The sequence below is a fragment of the Oncorhynchus mykiss genome, chromosome 10 (assembly GCF_057628025.1).
Source record: "Oncorhynchus mykiss isolate SJ-2025 chromosome 10, ASM5762802v1, whole genome shotgun sequence".
In the NCBI taxonomy this organism is placed as follows: Eukaryota; Metazoa; Chordata; class Actinopteri; order Salmoniformes; family Salmonidae; genus Oncorhynchus; species Oncorhynchus mykiss.
The window spans coordinates 47,573,483-47,600,836 of NC_143031.1; the positions used below are offsets into that span (position 1 = coordinate 47,573,483).

General features: G+C 42.0%; 2 protein-coding genes across 4 annotated transcripts in view; one reads left to right on the forward strand and one right to left on the reverse strand.

Moving 5' to 3' along the window:
* Positions 1-533: 533 nt before the first annotated feature.
* On the reverse strand, positions 534-11,260 carry LOC110534119 (transcriptional activator protein Pur-alpha). Of its 2 annotated transcripts, none has more exons than XM_090186898.1 (2): positions 11,209-11,260; positions 534-3,649 (listed from the first exon to the last, which is right to left on the reverse strand). In XM_090186898.1, exons 1-2 carry the CDS (start codon positions 11,258-11,260, stop codon positions 2,715-2,717), a joined length of 987 nt encoding a protein of 328 aa, XP_090043024.1. In that variant the 3' UTR covers positions 534-2,714. The 2 variants fall into 2 exon arrangements, with proteins under 2 accessions (XP_090043024.1, XP_021474472.1); XM_021618797.3 differs by lacking the exon at positions 11,209-11,260 and adding an exon at positions 9,825-10,023.
* Positions 11,261-11,602: 342 nt separating this feature from the next.
* The window catches only part of LOC110534120 (pro-neuregulin-2, membrane-bound isoform), a 114,808-nt gene continuing 99,056 nt past the window's right edge, over positions 11,603-27,354 (forward strand). For both annotated transcript variants that reach the window (XM_021618799.3, XM_021618798.3), the window contains exon 1: positions 11,603-13,063. In XM_021618799.3, the coding sequence (XP_021474474.2) occupies positions 12,655-13,063 (409 nt within the window). In that variant the 5' untranslated portion in view covers positions 11,603-12,654. The remainder of the gene's footprint in view (positions 13,064-27,354) is intronic.

A 27,354-nucleotide genomic window follows, 5' to 3' on the forward strand; every position in this document is an offset into this window, starting at 1 on the left:
TTCCATGCATCACCACCGAATGAGTTAAACCCATAATCCTCTTTGAAAAAGGGAAGCAACGTAAGAGAGAAGAAAAATATCATTTCTACCAAATTATTGGTCAGACATTCCATCCAGTTAGGAAAGCAATGTGCTACAAACAACCGCTGAAGACAGGAGATAACCACACACCTTCATAAGTATCGTACTGGTACCAAAGCACCATTTTAAAGCAAATCAGGAAACATGGCTGCATGCTACTTCTCCTTTTCACCCAAACTCAACATATATTCTCAGCCCCTACAACCAGCTCAGGCCATCACTTCACTCTTCCCAAGCCAGAGGGAGAGATGATAGAGGCCCATGAGACAGACAACACTATTCCTCATCCTTAGCATGTTAGTTAGTGTGAATGTTATGGCGTTGGTTGTGCCCCTCATCGGGCAGAGTTAAGCTTTGCTTTGCTAAGATTGATTTCTCCTCCCAGACCTTTAAGTGCAAATAAAGGCATGTAAAACCTTGAAGAGAAATAAACATGGAATTCAGCCACATGCTTTCAAATATTAATCATATATTTAATTGATATACATATATTGCCACCATTGGCACATAGGATATTGCACACAGTAATGAAATGTTGCACTGAAAATAAAAAATAAAATATCCTCTGTGAGCAGAAAAAACATTCAAAATTACAAATAATGTGGAATAACATTGAAAAGTTCAAACTAAAAACTAAAACAAAATAAGACATGCTTACTACTCCCCTGTAATTGAGGTCTTTAGCAACTTACAAATGACACATTACTGCCCAAGTCGTAGAACTACACACAGAAAATATCACAAAGGGGAGCTCCAACAAGCGTTCTGAATCCAGTCCACAGTGATGTTTCCAATCAGCCACTGCTCTCCGCGACCACCTCACCGGGCTTGGGCCTGTGAAGAGCAGGTTCCTCCGCATCGTCTTCTAGGTGACCACCCCCTTCCATGCTTACATGTAGGCCGATACCTGTGCGGCTTGGGGACGGGAGAGGTTGGGGGAGGAAGGTCGCAGAAAACGCTTAGTAATCTGCCCCTTTACTTTAGGGTTCTTAGCGAACCCTTTAGCACCACGAGTTATGCTGTGGCATGGGGGGGGCAATATATGGGGGGACAAAAGAAACCAAGTCATGATCCAAAGCACCAGGCCAGCATGTAAGCATGCGGGGTGTGTAAGGCACCGGGTTGTTTATATGTTGAAGAGGACGCACCCATTTGGGTATCAGTAATACCAGTAGCTCCAACCAGGGGGGCTCAAGGACAGTTAGGCCTGCTGCTTTTCACTCAATTCAATCTGCCAAGTGATCTTTTCACGGAATACTAAGGTCAATTTGTCATGGTCTGATTATTGTCCGTTTCTTTGGAAACAACTAACACGGCTTATAAAACTCTATGAGATATCCAGAGTCATACCAGCATTCAAGCTAAAGAGTTGAGCATTGGCAGGGATGAAAACCAGCTTGGAGAGAGGTCCTTGAGCCACTATGTTGGAAAACCAACATTCGGCGTTGTACAGGTAAACATGCAGCAATAACACTCATTGGCACCTTGGCATCCTATTGGTTGACTGATATTTTCTGTTCCTTTTGTGAGTCAAATTCCCCAAACAGAAAACCTCTGTTCCATAAGTGCTGACACTGACGTACATTTCAGATTCACAAAACCATGCTTTACTTTTTCGTCTTAGCACTCAATAGACCATGAAGCCAATTCGGCGGTGCTAGCAGGGTTGAGTGCTCTATATTACACATGTGCTGTTCTCGAGCACTTGTCATGTCATTTGCTGCATGTTGTAACTGCACTTAATCTAAGACAAGTACCTTTTTTAAAATTTTTTTTAAATATATATATTTTTTTAAACACACCGCATGACAACGAGACACAAAGGTAGTCTATAGTGTACCAATCCGCATGACGACAATTTCAATTAGAAGTTACAACAGTAATAATCCTTTTGAAGGTATTCATGTCGAGTTCCATTGACCAGTTCAATGTGTTCCGAGTTTGATGCAATGCATTGCACAAAAGAGTGACCACTTTTCCCTTGCATGACATTGCCTCTGTACCTTTTTCAGACTGCATGACATCGAAACAAAAATTCCTATGCAGGCCTAGCCCTCATACATGTATGATTTGTGTAAACACATCTCTACTCACAGGTAAAGGTAAATAGGGTGGCAAGTACACAATGACAACCCTTTAAAAAGGTTTTTAAAAAAAGGGTTTTACATTTTGGTTAAAAAATAAAAACAACTAAAATATCTGATTTGTGCTGAAGTCATTAGCTCACATGAAAAGGACTTTCTATAACTCGGCAATAATTCCATTTGAAAATTGCAAACACTTTTTATAATAGCTTTAACGTGTACAAAAGTTATTGGTTAATAAGGGAAATAAACACTCAGTTCTTTATCATCTGTCATCAAGTAGGAAACACGGTTCATATATAATGTTATTACTTTGTTTAGCAGCCGCTTACTGTATTAATGGTGGGTAAGTGGGTAACATCCAGCGATGGGTGACAACATGTCATAACTGTCAGTTTGTGTAGGTTTCTTTTTTGTGGGTGGTGCTCCCTTGGAGTTAAACAATTACAGTTAAATCTTTAGATCTCTTTCTTTTTACAGTAAAGTTTATTATAATTTCTCTTTTTGTTATTTTGATGACTTTTTTTGTGTGCATGTTTTTGCGCTATATCAATCCTCGTCCGCATCATCAGCATGCGTCTCCTCTTGCTGTTGCATCTCACATGCCCTTTTCTCCCGCTGTTTCTCTTGGATCTTCTTCATCTCCTCCGCGTATTTACAGAACGTATTCCCAAACTTGGACCACACTTTGTAGGGCACCGTGATAGAGTTGCGGTATGTTGGCTTCACCTCACTTACCCTCATGAACACTCCGTACTTATTGGAGCCCACGTCGAAGAAAAAGCGTTTGTTGTCCACTGTCAAGGAGGTCCCTTCGGGCAACTCCGCAGGTTCGTCATCTACTCCGTAGTCGTCAATGAGTTTAGCCAAAGCGTCACGAAACTCAATAAGTCCCTGGGCAGGAAGAGCAATCGTCTGGCCTTGCGTGGATCCCAAACCGGGCCCCCGGTTCACGGTCTGTCGAATCCTCAGAAACCGGCCTCTCTGGTTCTCTTTCAGATCCATGTAGTACTTCCGATTCTCCCGAACCAAGAATTCGCTTTTAAGTGCTCGCCTCGGCTCATCCTGTGCGATGTCCGGATTGCTAGGACCTAATTGGGCATAATGTTCGATGAAGTCCCCTAAGTAGTCACGGAACTCTACTGCCACTGACATGGAGAGAGTGAGGCGGCTCTTGTTTCCCCCGGCCCCGACTTCGGCTATCTTCAAGAAGCGGCCTTTTGCGTTCTGCTTCACGTCCAGGTAGAAACGTTTGTTTTGAATGTCAACCCGTTTCGACGCCAGCTCTTGCGTCTCGTGCTGCAGCCCGGAAGCCGAGCCCGCCCCTCCTGTCACTGGGTGCATGGAACCGACGCCCGGGCCCGTGGCTGCTCCTCCCTGCTCACTTCCACTGTCTCTGTCCGCCATGATGCTGCCTGCCTGCCTTCTCCCTCTGTCTACTGCAACCCCACAGTCAGCCAGCCACGCCACCACTCTCGCGAGATCTACACAGAGGGAAATACAAGAAGAATATCTACCTAGACGGCCTCAAAGTGGAAATTCTATATTATCCTTTAGGCCTAAATACAATCGTGGCGCATTAATACAGGAATAGCCTATTTTCATCACCGTTTAAATGCTCTGGCTATTCTGTGTAATGCAAGCTTACCACTTCAAAACTGAAATCGAAGTTATTATTTTTTACTATAAAATTGGATGAAGTGCAATCCAGAAGTGCAGTAATACTTCGTACTTTACTTGAATCGTCTGCGTAAAACATTACCGCGTAAAAATGGCTTACCTTTGCCAATGGAAAAACATTTAGCTCTATTATTCCTCAATAAGGGGTTATTACTAGGTTACGGCACTGTTTGGTATTGTCTGTTATGTTTGCGAATGTGTTGTGTGTATGCCTGGCTATGTTTTTATGATGAAATGGGAAAAGATGGTGTCAAAGCAGTGGGAAAAAGGGGTGAAATAAAAACTAAGAACTCTGTTTCCCACAAGCCATACATAGAATGCTGACAGCTTATGGTGGCTTCAATCCAGAGGCTCACATTCGAGGCAACATTTTACATTAGGCTACATGCGTTAGGGTTGCACGTGCGGCGTGCAAATACCCCGCACCATCTATTATACTTAGCTATTGGGTTTCACACCAATTATATTTCACGTCTTGTTAGTCTATCCAATGTAGGCCTACTAATTGACCTTCACTGTTACCATCCGAAAGCCTCGATTCTGAAACCTGTGCCGCTTCTCTATTTCAAGTATTGTGAGAGAAACCCCCATTTGGAAACTAAATACAAGAACATTGTCTGCACAGGCACAGGTCGCTAATGGCCTAAAAGAAAGACCACGAATCCTACCGCTGCTAGGTTTAATAAAACGGTCTGTTGATTTAAGTGTCTCGGTTTGGCTTATTTATTTTCCTTTGTATGTACAGTTGTCCTTACCAACCTTTCCTGTTTCGACCTTGGGATGATATGATTCAATTTAAGCCTAGACAGACACGCAGTCATGGTGATAGGGTGAGTCTTTCTTTCATACTCCTGTCTATGTAGTCTACTTAGAGGACCGTTACCATTCGTTTTCGTTAGGCCTACCAAATAGAGAGCAGGTCTACCAAATAGAGTATTTGTTAGGCCTACTAGAATATGGGCTACATGTCATGATTGTGCACTTTTGCGATACATACTCGATTCTCAGATCCTTAGGCCTAGGTCTACATTGATCTGATGATTTTTTTGGGGATAAATTAAAGCCAATTCTCTTGATTGAATACGAAAATAGTAGGTCTAATCTCACGGGCTCCAAACTGCACAAATCACTTCGTTCATTTTGTTTATATTTTAATTCAACTTAACATGTCACATTTACATATTTATATATGATAATTGACATCACAACATAATGTTTTTTTTGAATGGAAGTACTTAAACTGGTAGACAAAAACTAGATATGTAGGCCTATAGCCTATTAATTAGCTTATTATTATCCTCGTCGTAAAATTAAATCCATCCGTCCAAATGAACAGCCTTCAGAATTGTGTTTTTCGGATGTTATCCAAATAACGCATCTATTTACAGGCTAATTGTCTTCTAACTTTTGGGAATTAAAAAATGTGCAATTATATCTAGTCCATCGTTAGCCTATGTAAAATAGCATGTTTTTTTTTAAACAAAAGTAACAATATGTAAAGTGTAATCGAATAAAAATGTTTAATCCTACATAATTATGTTTGATGAATAATGTTATTTTCTATTGTATTTCAACTTTAAATGTACGTTCCTTTTTAATGGATGCATCATTGGTGAAAAATAGCTATTGCCATTTCCAACGTGTAAGGGAAGTGTTAAACTGTGTATTTGTCCCCCCCCCCCCCCCCCGAAAATGCTAAAGTAATAGCGATTATCGTTGCAATAAAATAAACGTGCATAGAAGAACACGCATACAAGTAAGTGTAACTATTATGGGACAAAAACAATTGGAAGGAATTAAATTGATTGATATATAAGATGCTAATTTGATAGTTAAGTTCCTTCTTATTCAGATGTAATTTAATACGTTAATATATGACCACGCGTATCTTCGTTTGATATGCAGGATGTTGATGTTCACCCGAGGAAGGAGGAAATTGCAAATATGGTGTCTCATGCGCTGGCTTTATTCCCTCTTTCAGGCCTATGGAACTACCGAAAATCTATCAAGAAATAAACAGATTCAATACTTCCATTTTCTAGTCTAGCCCACATGCAGGCCATCGAATGATATACATTGATCGTTCCGGAAATTATCATTTTGGCAATACATACCTGAATGCCAGTAGGAACTATAGGCCTGTAGCCTACTCTGACACAATTCATTTGAAAACTGAAACCTGGGTGTCTGAGCACTGTAGGCCTATTGTCAACGAGACAAATATTTTCATTTTAAAAGTGACGTTGACACGAGCGGTAGATGCACCTTAATGTAGCCTATTTGTAATGGTTTAGTTAACAAAAATGATTGCAGTTGCTTCGCTGGTCTTGTGTCATCACAGTGAAAATAGTATTATTCCTGAATAGATTTTGCTTTAAAGTGTTTTTCATTTGGCTTCATACAGCCCAAATACATTGGTTATTTTTTTCCACATTGCTGGACAGATTTTGTGTAACTATTCATTTATTTGTGAAAGTGGAAAATAGCCCTATTAAATGAAAACTGTCACTGTTGCTCGAGAAAGGTACGAGTATATTACGGGACATTTGTTGGAAACAAAATTGATAGGCCTATCTGAAACACCAAGTTTAGCCTACAAATTGTTTACAAATGTGTCAACAAGACTCAAAGGTCTAAGTGAAAGGTGATATTGTATACGTTCAATGTTTTAAGAAGTGGACCGAAGGGAAACATATCTAAAAGGAAACGGTCATGATGTTGCTGAAAAACACTGTTGTATTGCTTCATTCTCATTTGCAACTTAATAGGACCCAGAAAACGTTCGTAGAGAACTGCTCCTATCTATAGGCAAGTTATATAACAACAATATAATTCCATGGATATATGATCGTGTCTAGCTTCTCTCTCCCTGGTCCATCAGTGCAGAGGCCTGATGAGAATTTGGTCACAGCATTTTTTATTTATTGTATGTGATTCTATCCTTCGACTAAGTTATCCCACTGCCTCGTTTGGGATTCACACATCAGACTATGTTGTGCTAAGATGAAAATGTGTAGCTGATTTTTGTACTGAGCCAACAAGAGTTTAAGAACATTCAGGTTTTATTTATTTTCCCCTAAGTTTGTATTTTGTGCATCCTCCTTTGGCATGGCAGCTTTTTCCTCTCTCTCTCTCTCTCTCTCTCTCTCTCACACACACACACACACACTCTCTTCTTGAAGTATTAGGTTGGTGTTCTACTTCCACTTGTCATAAGAATGCTCTCATGGGCGAAATTATTTTTCTTAACTTGTCTTCTTCATGAGTCCAAAGATGTTGAACTGTATTGGACAAGAACATTGGTACAATGGTCCCTTGATATGTTATTATTTGGATTCATGCTTTTGACCCTCCCCACAACAGGATGACTTATCTTCATGGGCACAAGGGTGAAAGAAGCAGAAAAACACAGAAAACAGATCCACCTCTGAAAATAGAGGAATGTTCTGCCTTTTCTCACTCAGTAGCAAATATTATACTAATTAAGTCTGAAGGCGATATACATGCATGTTTCATGAAGTAAAACATCTCTAAATGCAGTTTGAAAAGTTTGTCCCACCTTTCCTGGATTCACATTTGCATTTTCATATGCTGGCATATGTACGTTTTATTTTGTGTGTTCATTTTGGATCATTTGTCGATATTAGAGAAGGTAATGATCAGTTCATACACATTCTTTGATCTTTTGGCTCATTTGGCCCAGGATGCTTATTCCAAAACACACGATCAAAAGCAAAGTTTGAATACTCTAGAACAAGCGGTACTCAACTCTGACCCTACGAGGTCCGGAGCCTGCTGGTTTTCTGTTCTACCTGATAGTGAATTGCACCCAGATGGTGAACCAGGTCTTAACCAGTCCCTGATTAGGAGGTGAACAATGGGGGAAAAGCAGTTGAACTGGCTTCAAGGTCCAGAGTTGAGTTTGAGGGCTCTAGAACATGTCCAGCGATCTCATAAAACACTTCAAAAAGGTGTCATGTCAGTAAAAGGATTGCCAAAGGATGATGCAGAAAACACTGACTAGGCTACAGGGCTGTGAATCCATGTGACAACATTGTCATTTCTGGAGGTAAAATAGCCTGTTTGTTGTAGAGGTAACCTAAGCTAAACTCTTAAAAGAAAGGGTTCCAAAACGGTTATTCGGCTGTCCCCATATGATAACCTTTTTTGGTTCCATGTAGAGCCATTTTGGGTTCCATGTAGAGCCCTCTGTGGAAAGGGTCCTACATGGAACCAAAAGGGTTCTACTTGGAACCATAAATGGTTCTTCGAAGGGCAAATCCATTTGAATTGAAGCACTTTTTTGTCACCATCCTTTTTGATTTAAACACAACTCTCCATACATGTTTGCCCATCGAAGAAGTGGTTTGAATGTGACTTTGTAGACCTTACGGTCATGACATTCAGGAAATAAAGGTGCTCAAAGTTGACCCATTTTGCATATCTCATGCACCATACCATGAGACATCCATATCTTCCTCACTGGAAAAGATAAACAGTTGAGTTTTGATATCATTTAAAAGCTTACAAACAGTGCTGTCAAAATATGTCATAATTTCTAGATGTATTTTTTATTCGTACATTATCTAAAAAGTAAATGATCTAAAAACGTGTAAAGGCAGATCTTTTTCATATTCACATACGTTTTAGCTTAGAGCCTACTTTACATCCTCTGAGGATTTTGTGTTCCCGCCATCTGTTGGGACTCAACATGCTCTTGAATACATTTAAAATCATAGAAATAGGTCCATTCTATGAATTCTCTCTCTTCAGACCACTGAATTTAGCATGTAAGTTACACTATTAAGATGTAAATTGTGTTGAAATGTTTACTTCTAATTACTACCATAAATATTGGCCGCTGGTCCACCCACGTTGAATGTCAACATAGAATAGACATTACCATTTATTATCTATATTTATATTATTTGAATAGGTTTCCCATGGAGGACTGACTGTATAATTTAAAACAGATATTCCCATTCAGGTCAACATTCTCTGATGTGTGGTACCATTTGAAAGTTGACAGTTCAATGTTATTCAAATTTTAATTCATTTATCAGCCAAAACATGACACCCACCCTTAAACGGTGGCGGGCACAACACAAAACCTCAGAATTGTGTAAAATAGGCTCTAAGCTACAACATAATCGAATATTTACGAGTTCTTAGATGGGTCAAATTGACGTGAAATGTAAAATTTTTAAAAAATTCACATTTTCTATTAAACTTTTTTCCTCGAAATAATAAAGTTTGACAACCCTATATGTAAGCCTTTAAATGATATACATCTCAACTATTTATATTGTCCAGTGATGAAGACATGGATGCCTCTTCCCACTGGGCACACTCAACGTTGTTTACACGTCATTTCAATGAAATTACGTTGAATTGACGTCTGTGCCCATTGGGATGGGATGGTATGGTGGGCTATGCAAAACAGGTCAACTTTGAGCACCTTTATCTCTTGAATGTTTTGGCATTCAGGTAACTTTCTGAGCCCTTCTACAGTGTATGGAAGGGTTTGTTCAAACCAAAAGGGGTGCTGTCAAAAAGTGATTAAATTCAAAAGAATTTACCACAAAGGGTTCTCCTTTGGGTACAGCCGAATAACCATTTTAGGTGCGAGATATCACCTTCTCTTCTAAGAATGTATGACTCAAACCCGAGGTGCGCTATGTAAGTTGTCAGTCTCCACAGGCTTCTGCAGACATGTCTTATACGAACGATGCTGTCGATTCACTGCAGTGCCGGTAGTCAACATGGCTTGATTGGCAACACTTTCGATATTATCGGAAACCTCGTCCATCATGTTAAGGCTGCCGAATGTCCACTGCTGAGGGAAATCGCTTGCAAACCGAGGGCATCGATTAAGTGAGAGGATTGCAGTAATGAACCCAATGACATGTAAATAAACCCGTCGTCCTCTTCCCATCGTCACAGACCTATTAACGTGCAACAAGGACAGGCATATCTTACCCCGCTTAGTCTGCAGGCAGAGCGCCTGAACAGCTTCGGCGTAGTCTCGTAGCAGACAGACACGAACAATTAAAAGGTGAATAACTCCTTGTAGTCCTACTGTCAACACTATACAGTGGTGCTGCCTCACTGATTCGCCGCTTCACAAGATGGAAAGAAACAGCGAGTCGTGGCATGGAGAGGGACGCACGTAGCCTACAAGTTTAACGCCGCACGCTTGTCCTATGATGTCAGCACGCTCAGTTACTGGGTGAACTGCAAGAGGCGTGCGCCTCGCACTGTTTTTCTTTAGAAATTGCAGTTTAAGATTTCTCAAACCCGCTAATACTTTCTCGACACATGTCTGAAGAGAACCACAAGCTGGTGTTGCTTCTTATACCAAATCGATCCCTCCACTTCAAAAGGCATTTAGTCCTTAGGTCAGTTTAATCGGAAACAATGCACATCGTAAATCATTGAACACACCTTTTTAATTAATTGAACACATTTGTATGAATTGAAAACCTTGTAGGCCTAGATGTGTAATTTGCTCTTCTGGGGTAAAATAAAGGATGGTATCGTTTCCCTGCGCATATCCCAATCACGTAGGCCTAACAATGTAAGTTGGGGGTGAGGTTGTAGGTTCTCTTTAGTTGATCGTAAGATAAAACCTACTTGTTTATCCTGAAAGTCAGAGACATACTCCTTATATTATTTTCCTAGATGTGTCATATGACAAAGTTAATTAGCCTACACGGGCGGTTTAATGTAAGTCTATTCTGGGTGGTGGTTACATTTAAATGGCAAGGGAAATGTATTTTAATTGGTATATTAAATATATAAGACAACAACTGAAGAGACCACTTCTAAGAGCCTCGTGAAAGTGCAGGTAAATTGCATCTCCAGTTGGACGGGGTGCGGTTTCAGCACCATGGACAGCGCCACCCTGCTCTCCTATCTCGTGCATTCCATGTGATACTCATGGGCCATTTCTGATGCTCATGCTCATCTAGCTCACCCTTTCGTTCGTTGGCCTATTTGTTGTAGAACCTGTGTCAAACTTTGTCAATGGTGTGTATGAGAGTTTCTGAAGGATGAATGGGGCGATATGAAAGACAGACTTGCCCACTTGGGCACAGACTTCATTTCAACGTCTATTCCACGTTGGTTCAACGTAATTTCATTGAAATTACATGGAAACAACGTTGATTCAACCAGTGTGTGCCAAGTGGGGAGGCTGGGGAGACGTTTTCCTTCGATGTTTTTAGTCAACCTCCTGCATGTTTTAAGGTGTGTTGCTAATATCCGTCTGTCTGTTTTTGTTCTCTGTCTTTATTGAGTCTGATGCTAAAACAATGGTCACATTCGAGGCGAGCATTTCAGAATATGACCTCACGTTCCTCACCTGCTCTGGGGAACGTTTGTTGGTCAACAGATGTCGCCCTTCGTGAAAGCATTCATCTTCATGTCCAGTGGTTTTCTCCGCATTCAAATGAAGCCCAACATAATATTGACCTTTAACTTAGTTGACATATTCACTTCAAACGAGACGAACATTATGTCTCATCTGAATGTGTAGGCTATATATAATCAATTCCCATTTCATATTTTCTCTCCATGCCATTACACATGTCTCATTGACAACCCACACAACAATATTTGAATATGCACCCAGAGTCTGTCCATGCATGGCAGATAGCTGTGTGTTCTCCCGTCTTTAAAGCCAGTTCGCAGCTGTTTTTAGTTGTATGGCTTTGATGCAGCGCCTCAGCATCTGTTTTCTTTTCAGAGGCAGAACGACGAATGTGGCCCGAAGACAAGGGCATGACTTCATAATGGAATGAGACGCAAAACTCATTCAAAACAGTATGTTTAAGAATCTGAGGCTTTGAATCGCGCTTTCACTGCGTTAGTCATCGCAGACGAAACCTCTTTCTATCTGCTGAACTGACTGCAGCTGCTTTTTCAAGCGATCTTTTATATATTTTTTTTCTTCTGAGGGATAGGCCTATGCCCACTGTAATACGCAATTTGAAAACGGGACGCGTGATGCATTTTTCTGTTTTATTTCATTATTAAATTTGAACGTGAAACCGTTTGGTGATGGGGAAGAGCATGAAGTGATTGTCATTTTGTTGGCGTTTGGGGGAGTGTGGTGACCGAGCTTTGGTGTCGGAGTAGGCTATATCATAGCGCTCCAATCTTAAATATCCTTTTTGTGGTGGAGCCCTTAGCAATCGACATATTTCTCTCCGTCTCTGGTAAGCGGGGGAGGCGGAGAGAGACAGGGCAGTGGGAAAAGGCGGTTTATTACCCGTGGAACAAAACACTGTTTCGTTAGGGGCATGAATCGTATGCATTTTTTTGCATGTGGACTATAAAACGAATTGTTCACTGCAGCATTTGGCGTATTTTCTCTGCGGCGAATGATAAAGAAAACCATCAGTGCTGAGCACGGCGCCCACCCGACCACTGCAATTTTTGGGCAAAGATAGACTGGCGTCGTCTTGCGGATAGGCTACTATGGCAGCATAGGAGCATCTTCTGATGGGGAGAATCCATGAATCCCTTGCATTTTAGAATGTGTTTTTAGCAGAATGCAGTGATGGGATTTTAAACCCAGCCTCATTACGCGGTTTCCGGTTCCTAGCTGATATTTCCACATTGCAAAATTATTGGAAAAAACAGCGGATCCCGATGGCATGGACACTTACGCAAGGTCTGCCGCGCCGCCGTGCTACTGGAGCCTATTTGCTGTCTCTTCCTTCCACCCAGCTCCACCGCCATCGCCCCGCAGCCCAGAGAGCCCTGCCGCAACGCGATCAGCCACCACCGAGCCAAAGCAGGCGGCATGAGGCTTGATTCAGTACATTTATCCATGCTGGTCATCGGGGTCTCCTTCGCCTGCTACTCCCCGAGTTTGAATTCCCTGCAGGACCAGGCTTACAAATCCGCTGTGGTGATCGAGGGCAAGGTGCAGTCCGCGCCTCTGAACGTCTCAGCGGAACCGTACGGTGTGAGTGTCAAAGTGCTGGACGTGTGGCCGCGGAACAGCGGGGGTCTAGGACGGGAGCAGCTCGTCACGGTGGGGGAATTCGGATCGGAGGCTCCGTGCACCACAGTGATAAAGAATCACAAGTACATTTTTTTCATGGACCCAACCGAGGATCCCTTGGTTTTCAAGGCATCGTATGCTCCCCTAGATACTAGTGGGAAGAACCTAAAAAAAGATGTTGGGAAGATATTGTGTGAAAACTGCGGTAAGTTTATTCTTTAATCTTGCCAGTGAAGTCGAACCTGGCAAAGAATATATAATGATTATGACTGTAGCTGCAACTGGCCATACGTTCTTCCCCTGTCAATATGTCGAGCTACATGTGGAATAGTGATTTAATGTTTGAGAGTGAGTAACAGATGGTTAATGGTGCCCATGGGGCATCTCTGCTGCAATATTCGAATATAGAAACATTTAGGCTAGAGGTATGAATAGGCTTCATGATGCCATTGACACACACACACACACACACATACACACACACACACACTTTACATTTTTTTTTTTTTCAGAAACGCAAGGCGTGGATCATTTGGTTGATAAATGAATTAAAATTACCCACGGTGCAGCAGGCGTTGCATCAATGCGAGTTTCGATGCAGTAGGCCTCTGAGCACACACATAAACACGCATATACACATGCACGCACACACGTGTATATTGATTCTCGTGGAAACCTGTCCTTCATGCCAAAAAAATAATTATAATATTATTTGCAAATGCGTACGTACGGTCACGTTTCTTAAAGTGGCAGTAGTAGGCTACATGTCAATTCAATATGTTTCATATTTCCATGAAAATCTATGGTGAGGTTGCTTTGCGCTTGTGTTCTGGGCCTTCAGAGCAACCGTGCCGGGAGTGGATCCCTCGCAACACAAGTTAGGATGCATCGAACCTGTAGCCAACTTCCCTATCAACGTCATACTATGCTGCTCTCTGCGTATTAAGGAAGCAAACTGCTATGGTCAGGGGGTGAAATTGATTTTCGCACAAGCAGGGGCTGTCATTTTTATGGGCCATGGCTCTCACCTTCTATGTTCAGTTCCCGAAAGTAAAGAAGCGGTAGTAGGATACTAGGCTCAGCCATCGAGAGAGAAATAGGTCAATTGGATGTACAATGCTCGATCTTTCTTACCACGTTTTGAGCAGCATACGTATTGTTGCATATGCTCTATGTGTAAGACAGCAACGTGCAGCCAGAATCAAATTAAGACCAGACTCTCCCGACTTCCTTGACCTCGAGGAAATGGCTGAATTTCCCCTCATTGAAGTTATCTCATTTCTATGTGTGGTCAGTCTGACTGGTGCTCTTCTGAGTCATGCTCTCATCGAATGTATCAGCTACAAGAACGAATTGTGACACTGACTGGCAAAATAACAACTTAAACCCCTGTCCATGGTGCTGATTCTTTGGCGCCAGCAACTGACCAGAGTTGCTGTCTCTTGCTGATTCTTTGGCCCCAGCAGAGTTGCCGAAGACCTAAATGGGATGAGCCTGACAACCTTTCACTGTGATGACTCAAATCACGAAGGATCTTCATACCACAGGAGGTTGGTGGCCCCTGAAATGGGGAGGACAGGCTCATGGTAATGGCTGGAGCGGAATAAGTGGAATGGTATAAAATACATCAAACACATGGTTTCCATGAGTTTGATGCCATTCCATTTGCTCCTTTCCAGCCATTGTTAGGAGCTGTCCTCCCCTCAGCAGCCTCCACTGCTTCATAATACCACCGGGAATGGAGCTACACCTGTCAATTTAATGGTCCGTAGTTTTATATTCTTACTCATGTGACTTGCAGGGTGGTTTCAGTTCTAAATGCAATTCACTAGCTTACAGCTCCTGGATATTAGCAACATGCACGTTTAAGATCCAGTTTAAGCTTAAGACTGGAGAAAATGGGAATCGTATGAAGATTTCTGAATATAGAGCTTTATGTTGATGTAGATTATGTATTGCCATGCCATTAAAACTATAGCGGGGGGTGGGTGCTGCATTGTGGAGGAGGACATTTTAAGTTGACCGTCTTGAGTTAAAGTTGTGACACGCCAGGTTCAGCATTTAGCAGCATCTCTCTGTTCCAGCTCGAATGAGGCACACCTTGTTCCTCACTTGATCGGTTGATGGGTGGATTATGCTACTAACAAGGAGGGACTGCAGTTTCTACCAAAGTGACCGAGGGTTGCTATTTCTGAACATTTCTCACATACACTTCCCCTTGAGCTGGCAGTTTGGTTTTAAATAAGACGAGGGAGTTTGTACAGCACCAAACTGTAGCTCAGATAGTATTAATAAGACTATTGTGCTCTTATTTGATGTGATTGTCTTAGAACCATTCTGAGATCTGATAGGAGGCTCCAGTTGGAGTGGCTGTTGTAGCAGTGGTTGACTTTGTTCCTCTCTGGTTAGGCAGGCAGGCAGTCAGACAGAAGTATAGCACGGGCACACTGACTGACTGGGATTTAAAATATGTCACGTCTGCCTTTTTAGCTCACATTTTGGGATAAGAATAGTATTTTTTGCCAGTCCCTTATGGCTCAGCCTAGATTGAAAGACTGTAGTTGCACGTAGTGTGGCGGGGGGCCCTAGCTTTTTGTCTACTCATAGACCCCATGGAGGAGACCTACATATTAGCACCCTCTAGCCTATGTATTTGTCTGTGTATGAGTCGTGTGTGTGTGTGTGTGTGTCTCTATTTGGGATTTTGCTCTGTGCTTATCCTTGGCTGTAACTCCGTGTGTGAATGTTTGCTGTCTTTCTGCATAGCATGCATTTCATATCCAGACAAACATTGCATAAATAAGTACCAGCACATATGATAGGAAGAAGAACACAATTGCAAAATAGTGTTGGTATGGCACTGGAGGGAAGTATCTACTCCCACTGCTGACAGGTCACAGCTGCAGTGAGGTGGGAGGCATGGATTTGCCCATGGCTCTGTACAGCAGTGAACTGAGAGAGCACTCTGGCACAACACACAAATAACATCAGGAACAGATATGATCTGGTATCCAAACAGGTAGGCTTTATGGATTGGTATGACTGCAATGGGAATCTGAGGTTAGAGGTAGATTGTTTGTGTTGTCAGGATATACAGTATACAGTCAAAGGTTTGGACACACCTACTCATTCAAGGGTTTTTCTTTATTTTTTACTATTTTCTACATTGTAGAATAGGAGTGAAGACATCACAACTATTAAATTACACAAATGGAATCATGTAGTCACCAAAAAAGTGTTAAACAAATCCAAATATATTTTAGATTTTAGATTCTTCAAAGTAGCCACCCTTTACCTTGACGACAGCTTTGCAGACTTTTGGCATTCTCTCAACCAGCTTCCCCTGGAATGGTTTCCAACAGTCTTGAAGGAGTTCCCATATATGCTGAGCACTTGTTGGATGCTTTTCCTGCGGTTCAACTCAAACCATCTCAAACCATCTCAATTGGGTTGAGGTCGGGTGATTGTGGAGGCCAGGTCATCTGATGCTGCACTCCATCACTCTCCTTCCTGGTCAATTAGCTCTTACACATCCTGGATGTGTGTTGGGTCACTGTCCTGTAGAGAAACAAATGATAGTCCCACCAGCAAAGCACCCCACACCATCACACTTCCTCCTCCATGCTTCATATTGGAAACCACACATGCGGAGATCATCCGTTCGCCTACTCTGCATCTCACAAAGACACGGTGGTTGGAATCAAAAATCAAATATTTGGACTCGTCAGACCAAAGGACAGATGTCCACCTGTATAATGTCCATTGCTCGTTTTTCTTGGCCCAAGCACGTCTCTTCTTCTTATTGGTGTCCTTTATCAATGGTTTCTTTGCAGCAATTCACCCATAAAGGCCTGATGCACGCAGTCTCCTCTGAACAGTTGATGTTGAGATGTGTCTGTTACTTGAACTCTGTGAAGCATTTATTTGGGCTGCAATTTATGAGGCTGTTGAGTCTAATGAACTTCTCCTCTGCAGCAGAGGTAACTCTGGGTCTTCCTTTCCTGTGGCGATCCTCATGAGAGCCAGTTTTATCATAGCGCTCAAAGTTTTTTGCGACTGCACTTGAAGATACTTTCAAAGTTCTTGACATTTTCCGGATTGACTGACTTTCATGTCTTAAGTAATGATGGACTGTTGTTTATCTTTGCTTATTTAATATGGACTTGGTCTTTCGCCAAATAGGGCTATCTTCTGTATACCACCCTTACCTTGTCACAACACAACTGATTGGCTAAAATGTATTAAGGAAAGAAATCCACATATTAACTTTTAACAAGGCACACCTGTTAATTGAAATGCATTCCAGGTGACTACCCCATGAATCTGTTTGAGAGAATGCCAAGAGTGTGCAAAGCTGTCATCAAGGCAAATGGTGGCTACTTTGAAGAATCTTGTTCTTTTGTTTAATTAACATTTTTTTGGTTGCTACATGATTACACATGTGTTATTTCATAGTTTCTACAATGTAGAAAATAGTCAAAATAAAGAAAAACCCTTGAATGAGTAGGTGTGTCTAAACTTTTTACTGGTACTGTAGTGTGAAGACCACTAGGGTTAATAGAATATCAATACATTTTGATAGGTTGGGATGAGGCCCTCTGTTGGTAGAGACTGGTACCTGGCTGCCGTTTGGGAGGCCTGCAGGCAGCAGCTTCATCAGGTGCATCTCTTTGTCCAATTCCCTAACTGCTGGATAGATGGGATGTTGTTCCATCGCTTCAGATCATACACAGAGTGCCTGTGCTCACATCTGGGCTGTTTTTGTATAATACCACAAGCAATACAGGAGGATCTTATAAATCACTTACCTGTAGCGGACATTCAAATCAAATCAAAATCAAATCAAATATATTTATTTAAAGCCCTTTTTACATCAGCAGATGTCACAAAGTGCTGTTGTGTTGCTCTTGTACTTGTACAGTAACAATGTATACTAGTAACAGCAATGTATTAACTTGTTGTGACATGTTATTATTCGATAGCATTTAAGGATTTGCGTTATTTGCAGATGAATTGCATAGTAATAGAGTTTAGACTTTTTGAAGTTTGTAGTTGTAAGGCAACAGGGGTTTGCGGATGTCAGAAAGGCCACTGTGTGATGGACTGGGGGCTGACTTAGCAGTGGGATCCTCAGAAAGTAGTTGTTATTGATTCAGGTCACACATGATGATCAATGTTTGTGTAGGGTGGTGTGTGTGTTCCCTGGGTGATGTATTTATACACTGAGCCTTGCTGCCTCTTTCCTCTACTCTCTAGGGCTCTGTCACCAGCCAGATGTACGACTGCTAGACCACAAGCTACGGGAAAAGAGGGCAGGGCTATTTTCAATGGTCTCTCTCTCTCTCCTCTTCCTGGATCGCTCATGCAATTACACTTACTCACATTGACTGATAGACGTGGAGCCACACAAGCTATTACTAGTAATGGAATTAGTCAAAAAGAAACCATAGTCAGTGAGTACCAACCAGACCATCAAAGGAGTGCTTTGACCTTTGATTAAAGGTATGGAGTATTTAAAGGTTCAAAGGCACAGTAAGAGCTCCGACGGACAGGGTTCATATGAAGACACAGGGTTGTTTATGGATAATGGTTGTTTTTAGATGATGCCACTGACGTGTTTTCTACCAGTGGTGAAGGCTAAAGATGATATCTGTAATGATCCCTAGTGAAATATACAGCGATTTCCCATCACCAGAGCAGTTCTGTGAGTCCATGGCGAGACGGAGTGTGTGTCCAGGCCCAGTGGGATCAGAGAGCTTCTGGGGTTATGAGGGATAAAGAGTGATGCTAGGCCAAGCTTCCATAATACCTTGTCATTGACGAGTTGTAAAATTCATCGCCACAATGCTTCAGACAGCCCGCAAAAGGCCAATGCTGTGGCTGAGTGAATTCTGATATGAGATATTTAGATGAATCCATTGGCAGAGCTATGTCATTTCTAACTGGTTGCTTCCGCTGCCAGGCCGCAACAAGTCGTTGTAGTAATTCCATATCAAGTTCAACGCTGTCACCGTTCAGCGAAGTGCTTCCTTGCAGGTTTCTTCTCGACAATGCAACAACAATAAGAAATAATAAAAGATTAGAATACGAACGTAAAGTAAATGGCTCAGTAGAATAGAATAAACATTTAAATATAAGTATAATACAGGAAGGCACAATTTATAGTCCAATATTTACACTTGTTTTGGGGAAGGGGGATGGGGGACAAGTTTTTAAATTGTGCAGTATTAATCATAATAGCAAGTCTGGTAGCAACAGTTGTGATGTGTGTGTAGTGTGTGTGTGGATGTGTGTATTTCTGTGTGGGTGTGTGTGTGCGTGAGTGTATGTGTGCTAAGGTGCGGAAAATAAGAGCAGGTGGTCAGTCCAGTTCAAGTGTTCAGCAGTCTGATGGCTTGTAGATAGAAACTGTCTCTGAGCCTGTTGGTATTAGACCTCATGCTCCGATACCCTCTGCCTGACGATAAGGAAGAGAACAGCTCGTGTCTGGGGTGTGTGGGATCCTTGAGGCCTTCCTTGAGGCCTTCCTAAGGCACCGTTTTGAGTAGATGTCCTGGATGGGTGAGAGCATGGTCCCAGTAATGTACAGGGCTGTCTTCACCACCCGCTGAAGGGCCTTGTGGTCATGGGTGGAGCGATTCATGTACCAGGCTGTGATGCAACCGGTCTCGATGCTCTCGATGGTGCAGCGGTAGTATTTGGAGAGGACCCATGGCAGCATGTCAAATTTCTTCCACGGCCTTAGGAAGTGGAAACACTGTTGCTCCCTCTTGACAAGAGTGGGGGTGTTGTTAGTCCATGTCAAGTCCTCGGTGATGTGGACGACGAGGAACTTAAAACGGCTGACTCTCTCCACTGCAGTCCGGTTGATGCGGATCGGGCATGTTCCCTCTCTTGCTTCCTGAAGTCAACAATCAGCTCCTTTGTTTTTGCTGCCGTTGTCGTCATGACATCACAATGCCAGTTCACTTACCTCCTCCCTATAGGCTGACTCGTCGTTTTTGGTTATCAGGCCTAGGCCTAGAACCCAGCAAACCTGATGATGGAGTCGGTGTTATGGAAAGCCACCCAGTCGTGGGTGAACAGGGACGCTGGCGTCGAACCTCGGCAACAGCCAGTGAAATTGCAGGGATCCAAATTCAAAACAACAGAAATCCCATAATTCAAATTCCTCAAACATAAAAGTATTATCCACCATTTTAAAGATAAACTTCTTGTAAATCCAACCACAGTGTCCTACTTCAAAAAAGCTTTACTGCGAAAGCACACCATGGGATTATGTTAGGTCAGCACCAAGTCACAGAAAACCATACAGCCATTTTTCCAGCCAAAGAGAGGAGTCACTGTAACGGCTGTCGTGGGTGGAAGAAGGTGAGGACCAAGGTGCAGCGTGGTACGTCTTCATACTTTTATTAAATGAACACGGGAATAACAAAAATAACAAAGAGAACATCCGAAACAGTTCTGTCTGGTGCAAACACAAAAACAGAAAGCAAACACCCACAAGCAAAATAGGCTACCTAAGTATGATTCTCAATCAGAGACAATGAACGACACCTGCCTCTGATTGAGAACCATACTAGGCCAAACACATAGAAATATAACATAGAAAAAAGAACATAGACTACCCACCCCAACTCACGACCCTGACCAACCTAACACAAAGACATAAAAAAGGAACTAAGATCAGAACGTGACAGTCACAAAAAGCAGAAATAGAGATAAAATTAATCACTAACCTTTGATGATCTTCATCAGATGGCACTCATAGGACTTCATGTTACACAATATACAGTGGGGCAAAAAAGTATTTAGTCAGCCACCAATTGTGCAAGTTCTCCCACTTAAAAAGATGAGAGAGGCCTGTAATTTTCATCATAGGTACACTTCAACTATGACAGACAAAATGAGAGAAAAAAATCCAGAAAATCACATTGTTGGATTTTTAATTAATTAATTTGCAAATTATGGTGGAAAATAAGTATTTGGTCACCTACAAACAAGCAAGATTTCTGGCTCTCACAGACCTGTAACTTCTTCTTTAAGAGGCTTCTCTGTCCTCCACTCGTTACCTGTATTAATGGCACCTGTTTGAACTTGTTATCAGTATAAAAGACACCTGTCCACAACAGTCACACTCCATACTCCACTATGGCCAAGACCAAAGAGCTGTCAAAGGACACCAGAAACAAAATTGTAGACCTGCACCAGGCTGGGAAGACTGAATCTGCAATAGGTAAGCAGCTTGGTTTGAAGAAATCAACTGTGGGAGCAATTATTAGGAAATGGAAGACATACAAGACCACTGATAATCTCCCTCGATCTGGGGTTCCACGCAAGATCTCACCCTGTGGGGTCAAAATGATCACAAGAACGGTGAGCAAAAATCCCAGAACCACACGGGGGGACCTAGTGAATGACCTGCAGAGAGCTGGGACCAAAGTAACAAAGCCTACCATCAGTAACACACTACGCCGCCAGGGACTCAAATCCTGCAGTGCCAGACGTGTCCCCCTGCTTAAGCCAGTACATGTCCAGGCCCGTCTGAAGTTTGCTAGAGAGCATTTGGATGATCCAGAAGAAGATTGGGAGAATGTCATATGTCAAATTTATTTGCAAATTATGGTGGAAAATAAGTATTTGGTCAATAACAATACTCAATACTTTGTTATATACCCTTTGTTGGCAATGACAGAGGTCAAACGTTTTCTGTAAGTCTTCTAAGATTTTCACACACTGTTGCTGGTATTTTGGCCCATTCCTCCATGCAGATCTCCAGGATCTTGAAATGCTTTTTACGAAGCCACTCCTTCGTTGCCCGGGCGGTGTGTTTGGGATCATTGTCATGCTGAAAGACACAGCCACGTTTCATCTTCAATGCTCTTGCTGATGGAAGGAGGTTTTCACTCAAAATCTCACGATACATGTCCCCATTCATTCTTTCCTTTACACGGATCAGTCGTCCTGGTCCCTATGCAGAAAAACAGCCCCAAAGCATGATGTTTCCACCCCCATGCTTCACAGTAGGTATGGTGTTCTTTGGATGCAACTCAGCATTCTTTGTCCTCCAAACACGACGAGTTGAGTTTTTACCAAAAAGTTATATTTTGGTTTCATCTGACCATATGACATGTATGTTTTGTTCATATTTATATCCAAAAATCTCAGTTTACATTGGCGCGTTATGGTCAGAAATTCATTGTCTCAAACAAACATCCGGTGAAAGTGCAGAAAGCCACATCAAATTACAGAAATACTCATAATAAACATTGATAGCAGATACAAGTGTTAAACATACAAATAAAGATAAACTTCTCCTTAGTGCAACCGCTGTGTCAGATTTCAAAAAGGCTTTACGGAGAAAGCACACTTTGCGATTATGTTAGGTCTGCACCTAGCCACAGAAACCCATACAGTCATTTTCCAGCCAAGGAGAGTGTCACAAAAGTCAGAAATAGCATTAAAATGAATCACTTACTTTTGATGATCTTCATCTGGTGGCACTCCCAGGTCTCCATGTCAGACAATAAATGTTAGTTTTGTTCGATAATGTCCCTCTTTATGACCAAATACCTCCTTTTTGTTTGCGCGTTTTGTCCAGTAATCCGAATGCTTAAGGCGCGTGCACTAAGTACAGACGAAAAGTTTTAAAAAGTACAATAAAAGTTAGTAGAAACATGCCAAACAATGTTTAAAATCAATCCTCTGGTTGTTTTTGTCATAAATAATCAATAATATTTCAACCGGACAAAAGCTTTGTCAATAGGAAAGAAGAAACAAGAAAGGCGCATCCCGATCAGGCGCATGGCTGATGAATGGAAATTTCCACTGGCCACTGATTGAAAGTGCTGTATCTCCCTAATTTTTCAAAGTAAAAGACTGAAACGATGCCTAAAGACTGGCCACATGTAGAGGAAGCCATAGAGACCGCAAACTGGGTCCTAAGTCTTTGTATGGTGGATAGGCTTTCAATGGAAAAATAGCCTTTCAAAATAATAGTGCTTCCTGGTTAGATTTTCCTCAGGTTTTCGCCTGCCATATCAGTTCTGTTATACTCACAGGCCTTATTTTAGAGTGTTTTCTATCCAATATACTAATTATATGCATATCCTATCTTCTGGGCCTGAGTAGCAGGCAGTTTAATTTGGGAACACTTTTCATCCAAAATTCCGAATGTTGCCCCCTACCCTAGTGAAGTTAAGAGTCAGTGTGGAGGAGGTGTTTTTGCCAATCCTAACAGCCTGGGGTCTGCCCATCAGGAAGAACAGGATCCAACTGCAGGGTGTGGTGTCTAGACTCAGGGCTCTGAGCTTGGTGTCGAGCTGGGATGGAACAATTGTGTTGATTGCTGAACTGTAGTCAACAAACCAAATTCTCACATAGGAGCTCCTCTTGTCCAGATGTGTTAGAACGGTCTGAATAGTGATGGAAATGGCGTCTTCTGTGGATCTTTTGCAGTGGTAGGCGAATTGGAGTGGGTCCAATGTGTCTGGCTTGCTGGCCTTGATGTGGGCCGTGACCAGCCTCTCGTAGCACTTCACTATCACTTTGACTGTATTGGATTTATTATTGTAAGCTTCTTATGTATCACAGTTGTTATGTTGAATGCTCCTTTGCTCATTTCCTTGTTCTTTTGATCCGGACAAACTCCCCAGTCCCTGCCGATGACAATCATGCCCATAACATGATGCTACCACAGCAATACTTGAAAATAGAGAGGGTTTCACTCTTTGTTGTTGTATTGGATTTCACCCAACCCTGTCGTTTTTAATTTAGGCCAAAAAGTGTTTTTATTTGCTGTGTTGTCTTGCAGTATTACTTAAGAGCCTTGTTGCAAACACAATGGATGATTTGGAGTGGATTTTAAACACGGGCTACTTTCTTTTCACTTTGTCATGCAGGCCAGTAATATGGAGTGAATGCAATGTTGTTGATCCCTTTGTATTTTTACGTATTAAGGTGGCATCATCATGTTTTGGGTATGCTTGTCACCGGCAGGGACTGGGGAGTTTGTTAGGATCAAATGAAATATGAAAAGAGCAAAGCCCAGGTAAAAAGTTAAAGGAAAACAGTCTTAATTATTTTGCGGGACAATTACACAAAGGTTTATGCAAAAGACAAAACAGAAGGACTTTCCAAGACTAGTTGAGTGTTCTTGAGTGGTCTAGTCTCAGTCCTGACTTAAGTCTGCAAAGAAAATCAGAGACAAGGTTTAAATTCATCAATGATCCCAAACCAAATTTACTGAGCCTGAGAAATGTTGACAAAACATAGGTACATACAGTGCCTTCGGAAAGTATTCAGACCCATTGACTTTTTCCACATTTTGTTACATTTACAGCCTTATTCTAAAATGGATTAAACAAAATCCCCCCGCAATCTACACACAATACCCCATAATGACAAAGCGAAAACAAATGTATTAAACATAAAAACAGAAATACCTTATTTACATAAGTATTGAGACCCTTTGCTATGAGACTCAGTATTGAGCTCAGGTGCATCCTGTTTCCATTGATCATCCTTGAGATGCTTCTACAACTTGACTGGAGTCCACCTGTGGTAAATTCAATTGATTGGACATGATTTGGAAAGGAACACACCTGTCTATGTAAGGTCCCACAGTTGACAGTGCATGTCAGAGCAAAAACCAAGCCATGTGTTCGAGGAATTGTCCGTAGAGCTCCGAGACAGAATTGTGTTGAGGCATGGATCTGGGGAAGGGTACCAAAAAATGCCTGCAGCACTGAAGGTCCCCAAGAACACAGTGGCCTCCACCATTCTTAAATGGAAGACTCTTCCCAGAGTTGGCCGCCCGGCCAAACTGAGCAATCAGGAGAGAAGGGCCTTGGTCATTGGGGTGACCAAGAACCTGATAGTCACTCTGACAGAGCTCTATAGTTCCTCTGTGGAGATGGGAGAACACTTCCAGAAGGACAACTATCTATGCAGCACTCCACCAATCAGGCCATTATGGTAGAGTGGCCAGACGGAAGCTTGGTGGTGGTGGTAGCATCATGCTGTGGGGATATTTTTCAGTGGCAGAGACTGGGAGACTAGTCAGGATTGAGAGAAAGATGAACAGAGCAAAGTACAGAGAGATCCTTGATGAAAACTTGATCCAGGGCGCTCAGGACCTCAGACTGGGCCGAAGGTTCACCTTCCAACACGACAAAGACCCTAAGCACACAGCCAAGACAATGCAGGAGTGGCTTCTGGACAAGTCTGAATGTCCTTGAGTGGCCCAGCCAGAGCCCGGACTTGAACCAGATCGAACATCTCTGGAAAGACCTAAAAATACAGAGCTTGAGAGGATCTGCAGAGAAGAATGGGAGAAACTCCCCAAATACAGGTGTGCCAAGCTTGTAGCATCATACCTAAGAAGATTCAAGGCTGTAATCACTGCCAAAGGTGCTTCAAAAAAGTACTGAGTATAGGGTCTGAATACTTACAGTTGAAGTCGAACGTTTACATATACTTAGGTTGGAGTCATTAAAACACATTTTTCAACCACTCCAACCACTCTAAATTCCATGTTAACAAACTATAGTTTTGGAATGTCGGTTAGGACATCTACTTTGTGCATGACACAAGTAATTTTTCCAACAATTGTTTACAGACAGATTATTTCACTTATAACTCACTGTATCACAATTCCTGTGGGTCAGAAGTTCACATACACTAAGTTGACTGTGCCTTTAAACAGCTTGGAAAATTTTCCGAAAATAATGTAATGGCTTTAGAAGCTTCTGATAGGCTAATTGACATCATTCGAGTCAATTGGAGATGTACCTGTGGATGTACAGTACCTTGCGAAAGTATTCGGCCCCCTTGAACTTTGCGACCTTTTGCCACATTTCAGGCTTCAAACATAAAGTAATAAAACTGTATTTTTTTGTGATGAATCAACAATAAGTGGGACACAATCATGAAGTGGAACGACATTTATTGGATATTTCAAACTTTTTTAACAAATCAAAAACTGAAAAATTGGGCGTGCAAAATTATTCAGCCCCTTTACTTTCAGTGCAGCAAACTCTCTCCAGAAGTTCAGTGAGGATCTCTGAATGATCCAATGTTGACCTAAATTACTAATGATGATAAATACAATCCACCTGTGTGTAATCAAGTCTCCGTATAAATGCACCTGCACTGTGATAGTCTCAGAGGTCCGTTAAAAGCGCAGAGAGCATCATGAAGAACAAGGAACACACCAGGCAGGTCCGAGATACTGTTGTGAAGAAGTTTAAAGCCGGATTTGGATACAAAAAGATTTCCCAAGCTTTAAACATCCCAAGGAGCACTGTGCAAGCGATAATATTGAATGGAAGGAGTATCAGACCACTGCAAATCTACAAAGGCCTGGCCGTCCCTCTAAACTTTCAGCTCATACAAGGAGAAGACTGATCAGAGATGCAGCCAAGAGGCCCATGATCACTCTGGATGAACTGCAGAGATCTACAGCTGAGGTGGGAGACTCTGTCCATAGGACAACAATCAGTCGTATATTGCACAAATCTGGCCTTTATGGAAGAGTGGCAAGAAGAAAGCCATTTCTTAAAGATATCCATAAAAAGTGTCGTTTAAAGTTTGCCACAAGCCACCTGGGAGACACACCAAACATGTGGAAGAAGGTGCTCTGGTCAGATGAAACCAAAATGGAACTTTTTGGCAACAATGCAAAACGTTATGTTTGGCGTAAAAGCAACACAGCTGAACACACCATCCCCACTGTCAAACATGGTGGTGGCAGCATCATGGTTTGGGCCTGCTTTTCTTCAGCAGGGACAGGGAAGATGGTTAAAATTGATGGGAAGATGGATGGAGCCAAATACAGGACCATTCTGGAAGAAAACCTGATGGAGTCTGCAAAAGACCTGAGACTGGGACGGAGATTTGTCTTCCAACAAGACAATGATCCAAAAGATAAAGCAAAATCTACAATGGAATGGTTCAAAAATAAACATATCAAGGTGTTAGAATGGCCAAGTCAAAGTCCAGACCTGAATCCAATCGAGAATCTGTGGAAATAACTGAAAACTGCTGTTCACAAATGCTCTCCATCCAACCTCACAGCGCTCGAGCTGTTTTGCAAGGAGGAATGGGAAAAAATTTCAGTCTCTCGATGTGCAAAACTGATAGAGACATACCCCAAGCGACTTACAGCTGTAATCGCAGCAAAAGGTGGCGCTACAAAGTATTAACTTAAGGGGGCTGAATAATTTTGCACGCCCAATTTTTCAGTTTTTGATTTGTTAAAAAAGTTTGAAATATCCAATAAATGTTGTTCTACTTCATGATTGTGTCCCACTTGTTGTTGATTCTTCACAAAAAAAATACAGTTTTATGTCTTTATGTTTGAAGCCTGAAATGTGGCAAAAGGTCGCAAAGTTCAAGGGGGCCGAATACTTTCGCAAGGCACTGTATTTCAAGGCCTACCTTCAAACTCAGTGTCTCTTTGCTTGACATCATGGATAAATCAAAAGATATCAGCCA

What these genes read in the sequence shown, in the direction of transcription:
- LOC110534119 (XM_090186898.1), bottom strand. Translation starts at nt 11,260, where the DNA reads ATGCTTTCACGAAGGGCGACATCTGTTGACCAACAAACGTTCCCCAGA. An exon ending in ACAAACGTTCCCCAGAGCAG is followed by an intron (nt 3,650 to 11,208) that starts GTGAGGAACGTG and finishes CCCTCTGTGTAG; the next exon opens with ATCTCGCGAGAGTGGTGGCG.